This window comes from Salvia splendens, chromosome 18 (assembly GCF_004379255.2).
Source record: "Salvia splendens isolate huo1 chromosome 18, SspV2, whole genome shotgun sequence".
NCBI classification, from domain to species: Eukaryota; Viridiplantae; Streptophyta; class Magnoliopsida; order Lamiales; family Lamiaceae; genus Salvia; species Salvia splendens.
In genome coordinates, this window is record NC_056049.1 from 20,206,844 (window position 1) to 20,226,089 (window position 19,246).

The following is a 19,246-nucleotide window of genomic DNA, read 5'->3' on the forward strand; positions in this document are numbered from 1 at the left end:
TGTGTACAACGCCTGGATCAACGTCTCATACGATCCCATCGTCGGGAATCAATAAACCCGGAAGTGCTTCTGGGAAAAGGTCACCGATGCCTACAACGAGATTAAGCCGAAGGGGTCCCGCCGCCGCACATTGAAGATGCTCTGCGCTCACTTTGATGGAGTCGACAGAGAGGTCAAAAATTCTGCAGCATCTACAAGACTGAAGCGGCTCATTACCAAAGCGGAGCCACGGGAGCCGACATTCTGAGATCGACTTTGCGAGTCTATTTCGACGACACCGGCAAAGAATTCAAACATGTCGATGTTTGGGAGGTCGTCAAAGACGAGGCAAGGTGGGCCGGTGTCCAGTCCAGCACGGGCTCGACCTCGAAGCGCACGAAGCACACGACGGGTGACCAATACTCGTCTAGTGGGGGCGGTTCAGGCAGCGCCGCACAAGAGGTTGCCTCGCAGGAGGTTGAGGGCACGGCGGACGATGTAGGGGGGGTCCTCCCGTGGGCGCCGTCGGCCGCAAGGGACCAAGGCGGCGAAGGCGGCTAGAGGGAGGAGGGGTCGAGGCGAATCAAGCCAGGCGGGCTCCCAAAGGCCGCCCTCCTCCTTAATGTCCATGTACTTCACCGCCACGATGGAGGACACTTCCTTCATGACGCCTGCCAGATTTCAAGCCCATCATGCCGGCATTGTGTATCTGGCGGGACAACTTGGTATTCAGCCTCCACCGCCTCCGGGGGATGATTCGCCGGCGGAGTAGTTTTTATAATTTCTATAAAATTGTATTTTAAATTATGTCTTTTTATATTTATTATGCCACGAATTTAATTATGTATATTTTTTAGAATTTTAAATTGTAATTTTTATTTTATTTAATGAATGGTGTTTTTATTAATTGAATTTGTTGGAAATAAAAATAAAAAATGAAATTGAATGAATAGTTAAGGAATGAGATGGTTAAGAGACGGATAAGAGATGGAGAGTTGCAGGGTCTGTCTCTTAGTTAAGAGATGGAGTGAAAAATACAGTGGGACCCATAAATAGTTAAGAGATGGTTAAGAGACGGATAAGAGACAGCGTTGCGGATAACCTTAACTAACATCCTGATCTCACCTTAAATCCCAAAAATCACAGCTAATAATTTGTTATAAAATGCCTATAAACAACCAATCATAATCTACAAAATGACACGGCTCATATATAAACAACTCTAACCATAAAACACTTTTAACAAAAATAAATAACTAAGCAACAACCCAACTAAGTGAAGCCCACTTGAATTTTATAACGCTAGGTTACTTTAAATAACATATTTCTATATTTCTATATAAGAGAGGAAGTATAATATTTCTATTGTTGATATTGTTGGAGGTTTATGTGAATAATAATTTGCTGAATTTGCATAAAAATTAAGAAAACTATTAAGACGAATAGAAAAGTAGGTGCATTCACACAACTTTTGTCGGATGCTTGTTGGTTCAATAACTACTGTTCACCAACAAGGATATAACAAAAGTATGTCGTAAATGCAACTACATTTTAGCTCCTCTTAATAGTTTTTTTGATTTTCGTGTAGATTCAGTAGATTATTCTCCACGTCAACTTCCATCAACGAAATTAACTAAAATATTAGTAAATATTTTAGGCCTAAATTCTTAAAGAATTGTGCATAATTGTCATAAGATATCTTCATTTGAATAACAATTGGAATAATAACAACACAACATAGTAACAAGAGGCATTGCCACCTCCACGTAAAGAATCAGTGACCAAATTTCCCTTTCTCGCTAGACACATTCGTGGTTGGCAGTATCATTTGAGCGTACATCTTTTAAAATAGATATCATGAATAGTTTTACTTGTCACTAACTGTACTTACTAAATATAGTAAGCTTGTGTTACCTTGACTTGGAGAGGATTAAAGAAACAAGGAAGAAAAAATAAATATCAACACAATTGATCATAAACTTGAATAAATTGGACTAGACTTGAAAGTATTATAGTATCGGCTTATCAGTACATAACTTGAACGTAGGGCGGATCTACTGTATATACACAAGAGGAAATTGCTCCACCTCAACATTTCATTTATACATAGGTATATATATAATATTATTATAAAATGTGTATTATGTAATAGCTTTGCCCCCTTAGAGCATCCACTACGCGTCCCACGAGGCTCGCGTTCCGTCCCGGAGGGACGGCTCCGCCGCGGGACGCGTTGCAACGTTCGTCTCGTACCGAGCCCGTCCCCAGCCCGTCCCGTAGCCGCGAGACAAGGGACACGCCGTCCCGACACGTGCCCGGGCGACGTGTCGCGCCCCCGATGCATGCGTGACGCCCACTCGCTGGCCCGCGAGTGGGCGTCGTCACGGATGACGCAATAATTCGTTTTTTAAAAAAAAAATCAAATTTTAATAAAAAAAATTATTTTTCAAACGGTAATGTTACCGTTAATTTTTTATTTTCTTTTTTTTTATTTCTTTACTCTATAAATAATCCTATTTCATACTCATTTCACACACAAACACACATCTATTCCTCTCAAATCCTTTCTATAACCACTCCAATTTCATCTTAAATCAACTCAAACAAATAGATCCTTTTGAGCAAATGCGTCAACTAATGGAACAATCACTTGAAGAAGATCGACGCCGAGAGGCGGGAAATTGGTTCGACCCCGAATCCCTCGGAAGCTCAACCGCAAGTAGTCCGCCGCGAAGTGGAGCGCATCCGTCAATACAAGAACGGTTGTCTATTCGGGCAAGGACACGCGACTCTAGCGCCCACGCCCAACTCCAAGAGGATCTAATTGAGCACATTTGAGAAAACTTTGGCGGAGAAAATTAAATTATGTCATTTTTATTTTTTTAGGATTTTAATTATGTCCATTTTCTATCTTTTTGAATTTAAATGTTGTTTTAATTTTAATAAAGTGTGTTTGTTTAGATTTAATGAATAGTAATTTAAGAGACGGAATAAGGGACGGAATATGGGACGGTTAAGGGACGGAGCGTTGTAGGTTCCGTCCCTTAGTTAAGGGATGGAGGAATAAAGTACAGTGGAGCCCTCAAATAGTAGTTTAAGGGACGGTGGGGGAACAGCGTAGTGGATGCTCTTAGTATTTTAATAGAAAAATCTTTATTGCCCCACCTTGGAAAAAAAGAAAAGTCAAACATGTATTTTAATTAATATTTAATAAAACTTAGTTTTTTTGGAGAGAAAATAAAAGTCATTTGAGTATTGAAGAAGCCAAACGTGAGTCTCTCTGCTTTGGAACTTGCAGAGAAAAATGAGAAGAAAGTTATACAAAAGAAATATCACAATCCAAATAGATATTATACAAAGTTCTTGCAAGTTGCGACTTGGCTCTTGGAGGAAATGAAATTCATTCAATCTAAATCCAAACAGAGATTGGCCTGCCGTCCGCGGCTGCTGGATTGTGGGAGTGGAGGAGAAGCTGCTCAGCTGCTGAACTGCTGGAGGAGAAGCCGAGAGGCGAGAAGGTATATATATTTAATATAATAAAATGCCATCTCTTTTATATGGTTTAATTGTTGTCTCTAATTTATCATACTTTATCATATTTGTGTACACTGTACAAATACAATGCTAAATTCTTTTAACTTTTCATGTTCTTCTATTAGAGTGTTGGTTATTAGTAATATTCATCATTTGATTAAACCTATGACTAATTCAATTTTAATTGATATTCAAGTAACAGATGGAGAAGTTTCTCAAAACAAAGAATTTAATAGTAGAAGGAATACCATCAATTGGAGATATAGCAAATGATGATCACTCTAAAAGAAGACATGTGGAAATCAATTTGGAAGGCCTTCCTTCTAATCCCGGGCTTAGAAAGAATATTTTCAGCTATCTAATGACCGTGATAGAATTATAAGGCAATATCTGCAACAAGGCCCGTGTCAACCGAAGGGACACGATTTTCCTCAGAAAAAATTGGCAACATATATCGACGCTTTGTTCCAAAATGGTTTGACGAACATGGAAATTGCTTGGAATATAGTGTTTCAAAATATGCTGCATTTTGTTTGTGTTGCTATCTTTATAGGCCTAATACTAGAGCACAATCAAGTGGTGAAGTGTTTGTATCAGATGGATATACTAATTGGAAGAAAAAAGAAAAATTCAACGAGCACGTTGGAGGTCCAGATAGTGCCCACAATAGAGCATGGAGAAGTTGTGAGGATTTGATGAAGAAACAACAACATATCCAATTTGCTCACGGAAGGATTATCGCATTCGCTTGACGGCTTCACTTGACTGTATCCGTTTGCTTCTCTCTCAAGGTATGGCATTCCGTGGTCATAATGAATTAATAGAGTCTACAAATCAAGGCAATTTTCTTATGCTCCTACGTTTTCTTGTTGGTCATAATGATGATATAAAGAAGGTTGTCTTGAACAATGCTCCGGGAAATCAAAAAATGATACCTCCTGATATTCAAAAAGATCTTGTCCGTGCTTTAGAATGAAATTAAACTTCCTCATTAAAAGCGGATATAGAAGTTTTGTTTTTGAAGCATAATTTGAGCTTGTCTAAAGTGCGAGGGCAAGGTTATGATGGAGCAAGTAACATGCGAGGTGAATTTAATGGACTCAAGGCATTGATCCTGCAAGAGAACTCTTCTGCCTATTATGTTCATTGTTTTGCTCATCAATTACAACTAGCTCTTGTTGCTGTGGCAAAGAAAAAACCACAAGTTGCTGTTTTTTTAACTTGGTGAACAATATAACTACTATAGTTGGAGCTTCATGCAAGCGCAAAGATTTACTTCAGGAGAAGCAAATCGAAAGACTTTTGGGAGCATTTGATTGTGGTGAACTCTCAACGGGCACAGGTTCTAATCAAGAAAGAAGTCTTCAAAGAGCTGGTGATACACGTTGGGGGTCTCATTATAGGTCACTGATAAATTTGTCGATGGTGTTCACTCCAGTTATTGAGGTTCTCCAAATCGTTGAAGAAGATGGTACTGCAGAACAAAGTGGTGACGCATGTTTGTTATTAGGTGTTGTGCCAACTTTTGAGTTTGCATTCATTTTGCACTTGATAACGACAATCATGGCAATCACGAATCAACTGTCTTTGGCATTGCAAAGGAAAAGATCATGATATTGTCAATGCGATGGCCTTAGTTGAAGTAGCAAAACAACATCTACAAGATATGCGGGATGAAGGATGGGAGTCTCTAATCAGCGAAGTATCTATATTTTGTGACAAAAATTATATTGAAATCTTAGATATGAAGGACATGTATAAGACTCCTGGTCGAGGTCGTCCTCGAAGGAAAGGTGAAGTTTTGACGAACTTGAATTATTTCAGGTTTGAGCTTTTTAATGGTGTGTTCGATTGGCAACTACAAGAACTCAACAATCGCTTCAATGAGGCTAACACAAATTTTGTTCTTTGCGTGTCTTGCTTAAGCCCAAAGAGTTCATTTGCTACTTTTAACAAATCCAAATTGATTGAACTTGCTCATTGTTATCCTTTGGAGTTCTCTGAAGTTAGTTTTCGGTTGCTTGACAAACAACTCGAGACTTATATCCGTGACATGAGATCACATGAAGAGTTCTCAAATCTTGAAAGTATTGGAGATCTTTCTCAAACGTTAGTTGCTACAGGAAGACATATTGTCTATCCATTGGTTTATTTGCTTGTGAAGTTGGCTTTGGTTCTACCTGTTGCGACCACATCAGTTGAGAGGTATTTTTCGGCTATGAAAATTGTGAAAAGCCGTCTTCGTAATAAGATGGGAGACTCTTGTATGAATGATTGTTTGGTTACATATATTGAGAGAGATATATTTTGTAAGATTGAAGTTGAAAGAATTTTGCATAGTTTTCAAGTTATGAGACCTCGTCGGGAACAATTGTAATTGTTTAGTTCATGCTTAATATATTTTAGTATCTTTGTCGTTTTATGTTTATTCATTTATTTGTATATATTTATATTTTTGCCCCTCTCGTACAATTCTCTGGCTCCGCCCCTGCTTGAACGAACATAAGTTCCGAGTTTAAATCGCAGCAGAAGAGTTCATAAAAATAAATGACATCATATATGAAGAAATGACACATTCAAACACTATACTAATTAAAAGACACTCACCTCTCTGCTCAACAACTTTAATCACCATCACTACTCAACCTACACATTTTAAAACATATGCATGGTCGAGGACTTGGTACATTGTAGACAGTTGCAGAAAATATAAGTTTAACAAAATTAGTTTTGCTAAGCCATCAATTAAGTGAGCACGCGGTTTATCTTAAAAGGTCCGAGTACACTAAAATAATTTCGTACAGAAAGTTGATTGCACAATCTAAGTGCATTTAGAAACTACCATATCTGAATATTAGTGAACCGAAAGGTGATCACCTTCCACGACAATCACATGACTGACCAACTCTAGGGATGACGCACCGTCTATTTGTTCACACTAATTCGAGTAGGGTTTGCGGCTATGTTAGGAACCAAATTCAATAATAACTTATACTATGACAAATCCAAAGCAGCTAAACATTCCTTAAAAAAACAAAACATAGCACGATAAAATATAGTACATGTTATCATTTGCGCATTATAATATCATGCTTGAAACATAATTCATCATTTAAGAAGAAAACTCGACTTGTATGCTCAAGTCCTTAATTGAAACTTCTCGCTCCGGTCTTACAGGAATAGCCATTTTAGAAAGTAAAAGATAACGTATTGATCAACTATAAGAAATTGTTTAATTTAATTAGAATACATTCATCCTACTGAATATTATTCGCCTCATCTTAAGGAATTTTTAAAGTTCTCGTGAGAGGTGCCCACGGTTTTTCATAATACTCCATCCGTCCCTCAATAATTGTCCACTTGATTCCGACACGAGTTTTAAAAATTTAAAGAAAAATGAGTTAAAAAAGTTAGTGGAATATGAGTCTCACTTTTATATATTAATTTAATAATAAAGTGTAATTGAAATGAATTAGTGCAATGTGAAACCCAAATGATAAAAAGTGAAAGTGGACAATTAATCGGGGACGGACGAAAATGGCAAAAGTAGACAATTAATGGGGACGGAGGGAGTATATTTAGCATAAATACAATTTGGATTACTTGATTTTTGTAAAGATTTATAGTATTAATTGTAGTGAATATTTTGAAATAGGTGAAATTATAGGCGTGGATTACAAGTTTTGTATCACACAATATCAGTACAAATTATATTCATAATAATGTGATTTGATTTGGCAAACCAAATCGAATATATATTAAATAAACACCGAGTAGAATATTTATCTATTTCATGAGCTACTTGAAATTTGACTTGACAAAAAAGAACGATACTCGAGCTCGTGAAACGTTATAAATTTTCATGATTCTCGAATAGAAAGTTGTGACTTTTTAAGATTATTTGTAGTACTCGAATCTACTCATATAAAACTCGCAACTTAGATTACAGTAGTACTCTTTGTAAAATCAGTTTCGAATCATAAACCATCTACTGCGTTGTCACTATACCGTGTCTTAACCGTCCTTTAAACTACTATTTGAGGGTCACGCTGTCCTTTTTTACTTCATCCCTTAACTAAGGGACGGAACCTGCAACCCTTCGTCCCTTAACCGTCCCTTAAATTACTATTCATTAAATTTCATTTTTTTTTATTTCCAACCAAATTCAATTAATAAAAACACACTTCATTAAATAAAATAAACTTACCACATAAAATTCGTAAAAAAACATAATTTAATAATTTCCTAAAAAATAAAAATACATAATTTAATAATTTCATCCGCTAAAGTTTGCTCAAATGTGCTCAATTAGATCCTCTTGAAGTTGGGTGTGGGTGCTAGAGTCGCGTGTCCTTGCACGAATAGATAACCGGTCTTGTATAGAAGGATGTGCTCCACTTCGAGGCGGACTACTTGCGATTGAGCTTCCGGGGGATTCGGGGTCGAACCAATTTCCCGCCTGGGGTCCTTCGTCTTGGACAATCATGTTGTTCAAGATTATGCACGTATACATGATGTCGACCATGCTCTCCATGAACCACGAACGAGCCGGAGCTTTGATGATGTTGAAGCGCGCTTGGAGAACCCCGAACGCCATCTCCACATCCCTGCGAGCAGCCTCCTGCTTCTGCGCAAAAAGAGCCTGCTTTGGGTTCGCATGCTGCACGTCTTCACGAAGGTCGGCCACTTCGGGTAAATGCCGTCGGCGAGATAGTACCCCATTTTATACAGCCGGTTGTTGGCGACGAAGTTGATGGCCGGCACTTTACCGTCCAAAACTTCGGTAAAGAGGTCGGACTGGTGGAGCACGTTTACGTCGTTATTCGACCCGGGACCCCGAAGTACGCGTGCCAGATCCAAAGCCGGTAGTCGGCAACGGCCTCGAGTACAACGGTTGGGTGGGTGCCTTTGTGGCCGCTCGTGTAGGACCCCATCCACGCCACCGGGCAATTCTTCCATTGCCAGTGCATGCAATCGACACTGCCAAGCATCCCGGGGAATTCTTGCACTTGTTCGTGCAGGTCGAGGAGGAACTGATAATCGGTCGTGATTGGCCTCCGGAGAAATTTGTCTGTGAAGGCCGTCCGGACGCCTTTGCAGAATTTGAGCAAGCACATGCACCCAGTGGTGTCTCCGATGTGGAGGTATTCGTCGAACATGTCGACCGTTTGTCCAGTCGCAAGCTGACGGATTGCTGCAGTACATTTCTGCAGCGTCGTGTGGCTGGGACGGCCGACCGCGTCGAACCCTTCTCGGAAGAACTCTTCCCGGGCCGCCAAAGTATTCGAGATGTGGAGAAATAGCGGTTTTCCATGCGAAAACGGCGACGGAAGTAGGTATCTCCCCAACCCGGGTTATCGCAGAAGTATTCGCGTACTAACCTTGCGACGGCTTCCTCTCGGTTACGATGGATGTACATCCGGGAGCGTCGTTAGGGCGGCGCTGCTTCCTCCGCCTCCCGGCGTCGATCTTCTTCAAGTGATTGTTCCATTATTTGACGCATTTGCTCAAAAGAATCAATTAGTTTGAGTTGATTTGAGATGGAAATTGGAGTGGATATAGAGAGGATTTGAGATGAATAGATTTGTGTTTGTGTGTGAAATGAGTATGAAATATGAGTATTTATAGAGTAAAGAAATTAAAAACAAATTGAAAAACGGCTAAAAAAATGGTAACATTACCGTTTGAATTTTTTTTATATTTAAATTCAATTTTTTTTAAAAAAAAATGAATTATTGCGTCAGCGTGACTAAACCCACTCGCGAGCCAGCGAGTGGGCGTCACGCATGGCCTGGGAGCTCGCCACGTCGCCTCGGCGCGTGGCGAGACGTCGCGTTCCGCGTCGCGGCGTGACGAGTCTCGGGACGGTACGAGGACTGGCTGGGGAAGGAACGACCTGCTGCAACGCGTCCCGCAGCGGTTCCGTCCCTCCGTGACGGAACGCGGGACGGTGACGAGACGCATAGTGGATGCTCTTAGATTGTACTCCCTTCGTATTCAAAAAATATAAACATTTGAAATGACATGGATTTTAATGCACAATTAGTAAAGTAAGTGAGAAAAATTTGTAAAATAAGAAAGATGAAAAGAAAAATGAGTAAAGTAAAATTAGTGGATTGTGGGGTCCATATCCTAAAATAGAAAGATTTTAAAGTTTTTATTTTTAAGGAACGACAAAAAATAGAAATAGTTGCTATTTTAAAAAAACGGAGGGAATACTCCCATGTCTCATTAGAAATGAAACATGTTCTTTTTTTATTGTCTTATTAAAAATGAAACGTTTTCTATAGTAGACTATTTTGTCATCTCTCTTACTTTATTCTCTCTCAATTAACTTAAAAAACAACACTAAATAAAATCTTGTATCGAAAATCAAATAATTTCATAATTATTGGGACAGAGTGGTTAGAAAAATTCATTTAGCTAATTAAGAGGAATATTCAGCGAAACCGTTATGACTGTTTGGACTTTGGAGCTTATGGGCTTTCCTCGTTGATTATATTAAATAAATGTAAATATATATATTACTAACCTAGAAACGACGATTTAAAGGAGGAGATAGAGAGGAAGTTGGAGAGAAGAAGAGGGAAAGATTTGCTTGCTTATATGATTAAGATAAAAATGTAGAGTATATATATGCCAATTGCTAAGATTTAATTACTTTGTGCAGGAGGAGATGGAGGAAGTTGGAAAGAAGAAGAGGGACGGATATGGTGATTGGTGAATTATTAAATGTTTGGTTGTTCATATGAATAAGATAAAATAGGATCCTAAGATTTATGGTCTTGTCCAGTTAGAAGAAGGTGCAGAGAAGGAGAAGCAGAAGCAGAAGCTGAATATTCATCATCTTGTCCAGTTAGAAGAAGAAGTTGTAGAGAAAGAGAAGAACTGGTGGATACCCTTCTGTGCTTATACGATACGTGATAGCTTTTAGAATTTCCAAAGAGGCAACGCAACCTCTGCTTTCTGGGAAAACGATTTTGTGAACATTACCTTATTATGTTTGCATTGTGTTTTGATTGACTTTTGTTTTTCACCACCCAATTAAATTCGACCCAACTTCTTCAAGCTATTGCTCAAATACAAGTAGTCAATGTTTGATTAATCTTGGACACCCTGCCCTTGCTTTAGCGGATGCAAAAGCTGCCATTGCTTTAGCAGCTACAAAATCAAGTAAGGTGCTGACTACCGATGATTTGGCAGAGGGGGTTTTATTTTTAATAATCAACTAAAACGATCTTAAAATGGACTCTTAGTTATTTAATAATGAACTTTGTGTTGGTTCGACAATTCGAGTTACTTCTACATAGTATATTACTATTTGGTCTAATAGCAAAAATACAAAATTAATTTTAGGATCCACTATTTTAGAAAGAGATATATTAACAACTACTCTGTCAATTATTTGAATTCTGTCCTACAATCCATATTTTTGTTGTATAACTTCTGAATTCTTGATAAAGGTCGTAAATTCAAAAAAGAATTAATTTGATGGAATTATAATTCATAATACGCGTTTTAAGTTGCAAGAACCTGGAGTTAGAAAATGGAGAGGAAATGTCCTCCAAAATTTAATATTTGACACTGGTATTGGAGACGAAGCTGATACAAACAGAACTTAGGATTAAAATCGTATGAGGAAAATCTAAGGGAATAAAACAAAAAATTAGTCTAAAAATGGAACTCTAATTCTAGATCACTTGTATCTGAAATAATGTGTTACGCTATGGCAGAGCAAACCAAAAAAGGTAAAAATGTGTTGGTAACTAACTACAGCTCCAGTTTCCAAATTGGTAAAGGTCAGAGTTGGTTTTCTATTCTACATACAAGAACCACGTCGAAGGCCCATTCTTGAGCACCATTACTGAGACATGAGGTCCAAGCCGAGCTGCATTCTGTACATGACCCGTTCCAGCCACTGCTCTTGGAACCAAAGTTAGACTGGAATATTATCATCCTTCAACAGAATGTTCCTTAAAGACAGTGCAGCTGGGCTCGTTATCGAACCCTCCTGTTAGGAGAGAAGATCTATAACCACAAAAACATAGAGAATAAATGTATATGGGATACTAAATGATGCTAACCTGTTTATTAATTTGTAGCGGTGAGTCAGAAACACGTGTGCTTCTGGAGTTAAAAGAACACCAAAACCTATGCAGCATTACCCATGATGGTGAGGCGAAGTTGGTTGATCTGGCGAGGAGCAGTGGGCAGAGCTCCCATGCAGTCTACGATCCTCAGATGCTCTGGCATGATTTCCATCATTTAGCTGGGATTGCTCATTTGCATCAGGCAAGCCTGATTGACCAGGAGAACCAAAATCAAGCTGTTCATTATTAGAAGCATAGGCAGCATCATGATCATACGGATACATCATCATAACTGGTGGAACCGAAGGTCCGTTTGAGACTCCATTAGGATTCATCGCTGCCAAAGGGTACATGTTATATGCCACATTCTGAGGACCATCTTGACCAAAGTTTGAGTGCAAATGAACATTCTGAGACTGGTAAGATGGGGTTGAGTTATTCCTGTAGGAGTTCCAAAAACGGTGGTCACCTCGACCCTCTCCATGAGAGTAACGTTCAGTTCGAGGGTTAGTTTTCTCAGTCTGGTTTCTGTTGTGACTACGTGAAGCAGCCCTTGATTTTGAATTAGCAGTCCACTTCACCTCTTTGTCCAAGTTATCATTTCTGTCATGGTTATAGTTCCCTCTTCTGCTGCCTGACGAGTGGTAATCCCTACTAGTAATCTTCTGAATCAATGAAAACAAAACTGTTAAAATACTATACTCGATGGGAAGTGCTAAAACATAGAACATGGCTAGTGTAACTTTTGTCCAAAGAAAATCTAGCCGGCAAGCCAAAGCAAGGACCTAAAATAGTAGTAGATGATAATATTCTAGCAATTTCTGTAATGACAACAGATCAGTGAAAATTATAAGCAAAACAAAAAAAAATAGAATCATAATAAGAAGTGGTTTTTACAGGATTAGGCAAGTATGTTCCGGTTCCACTACGATATCTTGGCACATCATCCATGTAGCTTTGATATATATTGGGATGTCGCCCGGAAACTGACTGAAGGGAAGCAATAGGAACCATATGGTGACCGTAATTTGTCATAAGCTGAGAGAACAAGTTTGCATTGGTTGAAAGTGGTCTACCAAGATTGTCGAATGGAAGTTGACCCTGTACAAATGATGGTGGAACCATGACAGGTGAAGGAAATGCAGAAGGCCCTTGGTACCTAAGATTCTGACAGACCCTTCCAAATTGTAAGCTTTGCCAATGGCTTACAAAGTCACTATTAAGAATATCAGGCTTCCGTTCTTTGGATGTCTCATTAGTTGAGATTCCTAGTAAGGATCTCGAGGAATGTAACTCGTGTAATTGATCTAATCCCTTGGGATTGATGTTCATTACAGATTCACTATCATTCACAGTCTCATGACCTCCGAAATGCCCACTTGATGCATCAGCTATACCTGCCTCAGGTGGAATGTTATAAACCGGAAGCATCGCAAGGAAAGGGATTGGAGGACCAGTCGGGTAGAATGCAATTACCCCAGAATTCTCACTCATTCTATGCCTTGAGCCAGGACCAATCAGTACTGGGGCAAAGGGCATCATTGAGTCTGATCCACTAGTCTGAGCAACCTCAGAGTCGGGCATATGGTGCCTAGAAACATGCAAAGACACATCCGGCTCAGACTCAGGGTATCTTTCAGTGACTTCAGTCCCCAAATTTGACAGTGAACCCCGCTCCTGGTCATCATCTGTGTCATTTGATGCGTGCTCAGACATAACTTTACCTTTTACGTGGTTGTTAATTAGATCTGTCGCAATTTTCTTTCCCCTTTTTTCTTTCGAAAATTTAGGTGCCTTCCCTGATGATCCATCCCAGGAGCTCTCTGAAGAAGTTCTACTTCTCAAAGAATTACTATGGACAGCTGATGAGAACCTTGAATTGCCTGATTTTTCATCTGCATGAACCTCACCAACATTGATATCCTGCTCCAGAGAACTATCAGTATTATCCCTCTCTGCTCCACATTTTTCCCTCAAATGCCTTTGCTGAGTTCTCGCACTGCTAGAGGCAGTTACTCGAGATTGTGGAGGAATATATTTTAAACCTGACTGTGATACTGATGGTTTTTCGTGACTTTGGAGTGTGTCTAAATTTCCATTCTCGAGATCATACGGACAAGACGATCTAGAATCTTGTTCCTGCCAAAACTCATTATTGGCCTCTCCCAAGTCCATACGACCAAAATTCTCATTGATTCGGTCAAGTGACTCTTCAGATGAATTAAGTCCAATGCTCGGGAAATATTGAGTCAATTGGGATGATACCAAACCGTGAGGAAATTGTAAGTGTGTGCATGATGGGTCCATCATAGGGATGTTTGCAGGGACAAATCTTGGAAAATTCTGTTGATTGTACCCCATAGAAGCAAGAAAGGATGGAGGGATAGAATAAGGTAGATGACCTGACGTTAAATTAACTGGAACTTGAACTTGGCCATTGAACCCTTGAAGTGAAGCAGACGCCATCATATTCACAATATCTTGATCTTCTGGGTGCATCAGCTGTGTTCCAGAGGTGGTTGCAAACTCTTCACTTAGGGCGTAGCTATTTGAAACACAATTGGTGGCAGAAGCATCAAGAATTTGATGTGATCTTGCCACTGTATCTTCAACTGAAGTATGATTGTTGTGGGTAAACAAAGTCTCTGGCCCAAACCCGTTCCTCCTACAACTCGAATCCAATCTAGAATGAGCAGCACGAGCATCTGTATTTTCTCCATGTCTGCTATGTTGTACTTGTGATGAGACATCACTATAGTTATCAGTCAGTTCAGGACTGGAGTGTGTTCGGGCAATAAGACGCCTTCCCTCAGTGTCATTTGCCGAATGATCTGCACTCAGATCTCTCTGGTTCTTATCAGTAAGTACAACCTGATCAGGGACAGTATCTCTTCCAATATGATCAGTGACCTGCAAGCTGTTTAAATTGAATTGACTTTTTAAGCTGAGTGAGCGTGAAGCTGAAGACAAATCACTTTTCATGGGAAACATCCCATATGAGTTTTCACCGTGCTCACAGGAAACATTGTGAGTATGAGTGCTCCGAACCTCTACCCCATGAGCATTAGAGCTTTCTTTTGCCTTCCTCCCATTATTGGAAATACGAAGCTCATGAGGGCTATCTGGAGTTGACAATCTCAAGCACTCAACTCCTGGTGCATCAGGGCGATGACCACTTCCATGTCTCTTCCACGTATTCATAAAGAACTGATTGACTTCAAAATCTAAGTTCTCTTTTGGGCAGTCAAGTAACCGTGCCAGTCTCTTAGCTCCAAAAGCAAATGCACTTCGTATTCTGAAAAAGTTACCTGGAAATAGAAAGCATGTCATTTACATGAATTTATAATGAGTCAGGAAAATGAATATCAATACATTGCTAACTGTTGGAGGCCATCATTGTATAATAAAAGAATTTAAGAGGTCAATGTACTTAAGGATCATAATAAAGCAAATTATACATAACATTCATTCTCCAATAAACCCAATATGAAAGAAAATTTGTATCAGAAAACTGATTTATTTAAAAAAGTGCCATAATCTAGCAGCGTACATCTATTAAGAAAAAAAATCAATCCATCCTTCACTATTTATTATATATCAGATACAGCTCCCTCGGGTTACAAACAGATTCAGCCTTGCCCCAAGGAAATATTACTGGACAGATATTTATAAGTATCATACTCTTTGCAACTGCCATGGGATCATATACATTTCAAACTCACGATACTCTATGTTTCTACACCTCGTTGTAAAAAAAGATTTTTAAAACAAATCAGGCACTAAATCCATATAGCTATACTTATGAAATATTAAGAGGGAAGAGGTTGGAGAACATGCATGCAGCTAAGACTTGCGCAAAGGTCAAATATGAAAAAAAAAAGAGAACTTGAGAAATATTAAACCTTAAAACTACTCGAACTTACCTTTACTAACACTTCGTCCAAGGTTGTTGTTCACTCGTAAGGGATCAATCACGTTAAAATGCTTGGAAGAAAATTTCTGACCATTACTTTCCTGGCCGCCAGGAAAAACAGCATACACAGAGCTACAAGCTTCAAGAAACAACTTGCTAAGTAGCAACTCCCCACTATCTTTCCTAGGAGGTTCAGCTGCAAAATACAGCAAACAAGACATTTTACCAAGGAAAGAAATGGCGTACAGGGCATGAATTATAACAAAAATCTGAATTTTTAATACCAGTTACATCAGGTAGGCAATTAATAGCTACAGGTCCCCATAAGCTAACACAAAAGTTCTCCCAGTCAAAATTGCTAAAGAACTCCAGAAAACGATATAGGACCTGCAAAGTTTTACATAAGTGCTCAGGAGAACAATTGAGAAAGAAAATAAACTTGGATACAAACAAACAAAAGAAAAAGTCACCTCAAGTGGTCCATGAAAGGAATTGTTGAAAACATGAAAGATGTAAAGAACTAAAGTCTCCAGGGCATAAGTAGATATGAGTCCATGATGAGCGCCCAATATGCGGCTTTCATAATAGCACCACGCTTTGATCAATATAATACTTCGCTTGAACAGATGATTCTGACTTATCAGATTATCGATCTGGGAAACCAAACATGGAATAATGTGGTGAGACAACTAGTTATTTGTCTTGAGGTTTCATAAAAGTTACTCCCTCTGCCTGAGTTTTAAAGTCCCATTTTGCCATTTTGGGATGTCCGTGATTTAAAATCCCATTTGCTTTTAGGTAGGGGGACCCACCATTCAACTAACTCATTACACTCATATTTTATTATAAAACAAATAAACAAAAGTGGAGTCCACATTCCACTAACTCATTTTCCCATTTTTCTTCACAAAGTTAAATAATTTCTTAAAACCCGTGTCAAGTCAAAATGGGACTAAAAATGGCAGACGGAGGGAGTATTATCTCCGTCCCTCAAAAGATGTCACACTTGAGGAATGACACTAGATTTCAAGAGATGTGGTTTAGTGTGTAAGTGTAGAGAGAAAAGATATTTGAATATATTAATGTACAGAGAGAAAAAAGTAATTGAGGTAATAATGAAGAGAGTAAGAGAAAGTAGTTGGATGTATTAATGATTTTTTTTTCCAAATATAGAAAAGTGCCATCTTTTCTGGGACAAACCAAAAAGAAAAAATGTGACATCTTTTCAGGGTTGGAGGGAGTACTATAACTTGTGCTGCAAAAATTCTGTTAGTAAATCGGAAAATACTTACCTCGTCAAGAAAGCAGAGTGTACACAAGCCACCAACTTGATTAAAAGAGATGTCCACCACAATATTTTCCACAAGACATTTAATTATCTTGACCTGAGACACAGAAGGGGACATAAAAGAAAAGGACATTCATTAGTACAGAATAGCAACTACTAACTTAAGACAGCATTGACATGAAAATCTTCATCACACTACAATAACCAGTACCATCTTGATAAACCTACTAAACTGAAATAACATCCGCCATCATCATATGCCACACATTAAATTGGCTCCGTGTTAGGAAAATTCAAAGTCTATACCCATTTAACTGCTCAATCTTCACACTGCATTATATAAACAGTGACAAGTCCCCAACAAAAAAGACTGAATTAGGAACTCTGGATGCACCAAAAAGATCACCAGACCATCAGGAGAAAATTAGATGATTAACCCTGGCCCCGAATCCATGTGTGCAGTGCGAGTTGTGCGAATCCTCCATTACATGTCTGATACAATGTGTTCAAACAAAGCAAGCAAGGATTTGGAGAGTTGGAAAGAACTAGAAAAAACATCGAAACTATTCTTTTTATTTGTTTTAGATAAGGGCGAGAAATTGAGTATCAAAAGCAAAGACAAAAAATAAAATATCAAAGTAAATAGGGATTAGAAAGAGCACATACTTCAGCTTGAATATACTGAACCTCCTTCACACGAAACTCAGCATTTTCATTCTTTTCCTCTCTCTGCAGAATATCTTTAACCAGATTGGCCCACGTATCCTTCAAATTCGGATTCTGACTGAAAGCAGTCAGATCGATGTCTCCATCAGGCAGATATGTCTTCAAGGGGACAGAACCAAAGGTGCAGACCTGTGGAGCATGAAAAAGGTTAAAAAAGACCTAAACAAAAGAAACACTACAAATATCCTTAGAGAGAACATAGGACATTTTGAGCATGATACTTTGTCTGAGTCATAATAGAAATTTTGAGAATGAGACTTTGTTCAGAATCATAAAAGTATTCTGAGGATGATACTTTGTCAGAATAATGAAAGAAATAAAACTGCATTTCACTACTATATTTCATGGCTCTCGGGACACACTAAATAGTCACCCTGGGTTTCAGATTCTGTTCACCTCTTATTTCTATCCATTCAACATCAGATATTGATGCTTTTCCCATCTAGAAAAGTAGCTCATTTGAATGATAAGATGAAGTTCAGGTCCACCCTGTGTGCTGTAAATCTGCCTGAGCTTATTTTCTCCAGCAGAGAGACACTCGGTAAGATAACAGATTTGTTTATACTCCTATATCAGTTACCTCACCTGATAACCATGGGCTCACTCATAACTTAACTTAGTTTCAGAGAACGTGTATCAAATTATATCAGCAAATACTTGGACTAACATAAGAAAATGCAAAATAGAAAACGTTGCAAGGTAAAGACTAGCAAATTATGAATTTCCGGAGCCATGTAACAAATTATGCAAAAACCAACTGCTATTATCGATTAGCACTGATTTAAACTTTAAGTTACAATAAAATAAAATAGAGCTCTGCATTCATTCCAACAACCTGACATGGGAAACACTTCATGATGAGCCGCTGCACATAATCCGCAACAGCATTCCTGCGCTCCTCGGATAGCTGGTTGGGTTGAATGCAGGCAATGAGCTCTGCAGTCCGCCTCTCCGCCTTCATCCACCGTTCTGTATCCAGGGCACGCATAACAGGCCCCGCCCCGGGTAAGAGCCCATTGGGCAATTGCTCATCTGTCTCAGTCCATCCTTCATGTTCTCCCATCACTAGCACCTTCTCTAAAACAGAACTAATATTTGCACCAACAAAACAAGGACCACCAATCCCTCTTCAGATATATATTGAGCCAACTTTTCTTTCCTCAAACCAAAAATGAAATTGAAGCAACAAAAATGGAGCTTTTCTCCCGCAGAATGCAGAATCTAACCCTAATGTGGAAACAAGCAGCTCTAGGCGTCAACTTTATGATAGATAGACTGTATATACTTGGAAAAAATTGCAATAAATGATACAAGAAAATCAATACCGTACGGCATACATCATAATCCCCAAAAGATATTACTTTAAGAGACACCAAACCCTACCCAAAAGCTAAAGAAAAGGATAAAGTGGATCAAGTAATCTGAAACAAAACCCTAATTCAAACCCGGAATCACCTAAATTCCGGAAATGCCGTCGAAAAATCGAATAACAGCATTCGATATTACTTAATTTGAGGAAAAAGGAAGTATCGAACACGGATGAAAAATGATTGGATGTATTGATTGTGAAACTGTGTGTAAAATTGGGAATTCTTGACGAGGGGAACTGTGGAAACTGGTATGACGTTGTGAGGAATTTGATTAATTTTTGAATGTGTGTGGGGAAATGGGGGAACAATTTTTGGTAAAATGATGAGGAGAAGCGTAGAGAGTTTG

At 38.8% G+C, this 19,246-nt stretch overlaps 1 protein-coding gene and 1 long non-coding RNA gene across 5 annotated transcripts; one reads left to right on the forward strand and one right to left on the reverse strand.

The window, feature by feature from the left end:
- The first annotated feature begins 10,065 nt into the window (after positions 1 to 10,065).
- Positions 10,066 to 10,686, forward strand: LOC121776506. 2 transcript variants are annotated; one of them, XR_006045311.1, is made up of 2 exons: positions 10,066 to 10,233; positions 10,307 to 10,686. It is a non-coding gene; the product is annotated as an uncharacterized LOC121776506 (long non-coding RNA). The 2 variants fall into 2 exon arrangements; XR_006045312.1 differs by having other exon boundaries at positions 10,066 to 10,226.
- Positions 10,687 to 11,052: 366 nt separating this feature from the next.
- Positions 11,053 to 19,246, reverse strand: LOC121777018. Of its 3 annotated transcripts, none has more exons than XM_042174153.1 (9): positions 18,366 to 19,246; positions 17,471 to 17,659; positions 16,809 to 16,901; positions 15,987 to 16,169; positions 15,801 to 15,903; positions 15,527 to 15,712; positions 12,501 to 14,911; positions 11,598 to 12,265; positions 11,053 to 11,524 (listed from the first exon to the last, which is right to left on the reverse strand). In XM_042174153.1, exons 1-8 carry the CDS (start codon positions 18,591 to 18,593, stop codon positions 11,675 to 11,677), a joined length of 3,984 nt encoding a protein of 1,327 aa, XP_042030087.1. In that variant the 5' UTR covers positions 18,594 to 19,246; the 3' UTR covers positions 11,053 to 11,524; positions 11,598 to 11,674. The 3 variants fall into 3 exon arrangements, with proteins under 3 accessions (XP_042030087.1, XP_042030086.1, XP_042030085.1); XM_042174152.1 differs by having other exon boundaries at positions 11,053 to 11,502; positions 11,598 to 12,268; XM_042174151.1 differs by having other exon boundaries at positions 11,598 to 12,268.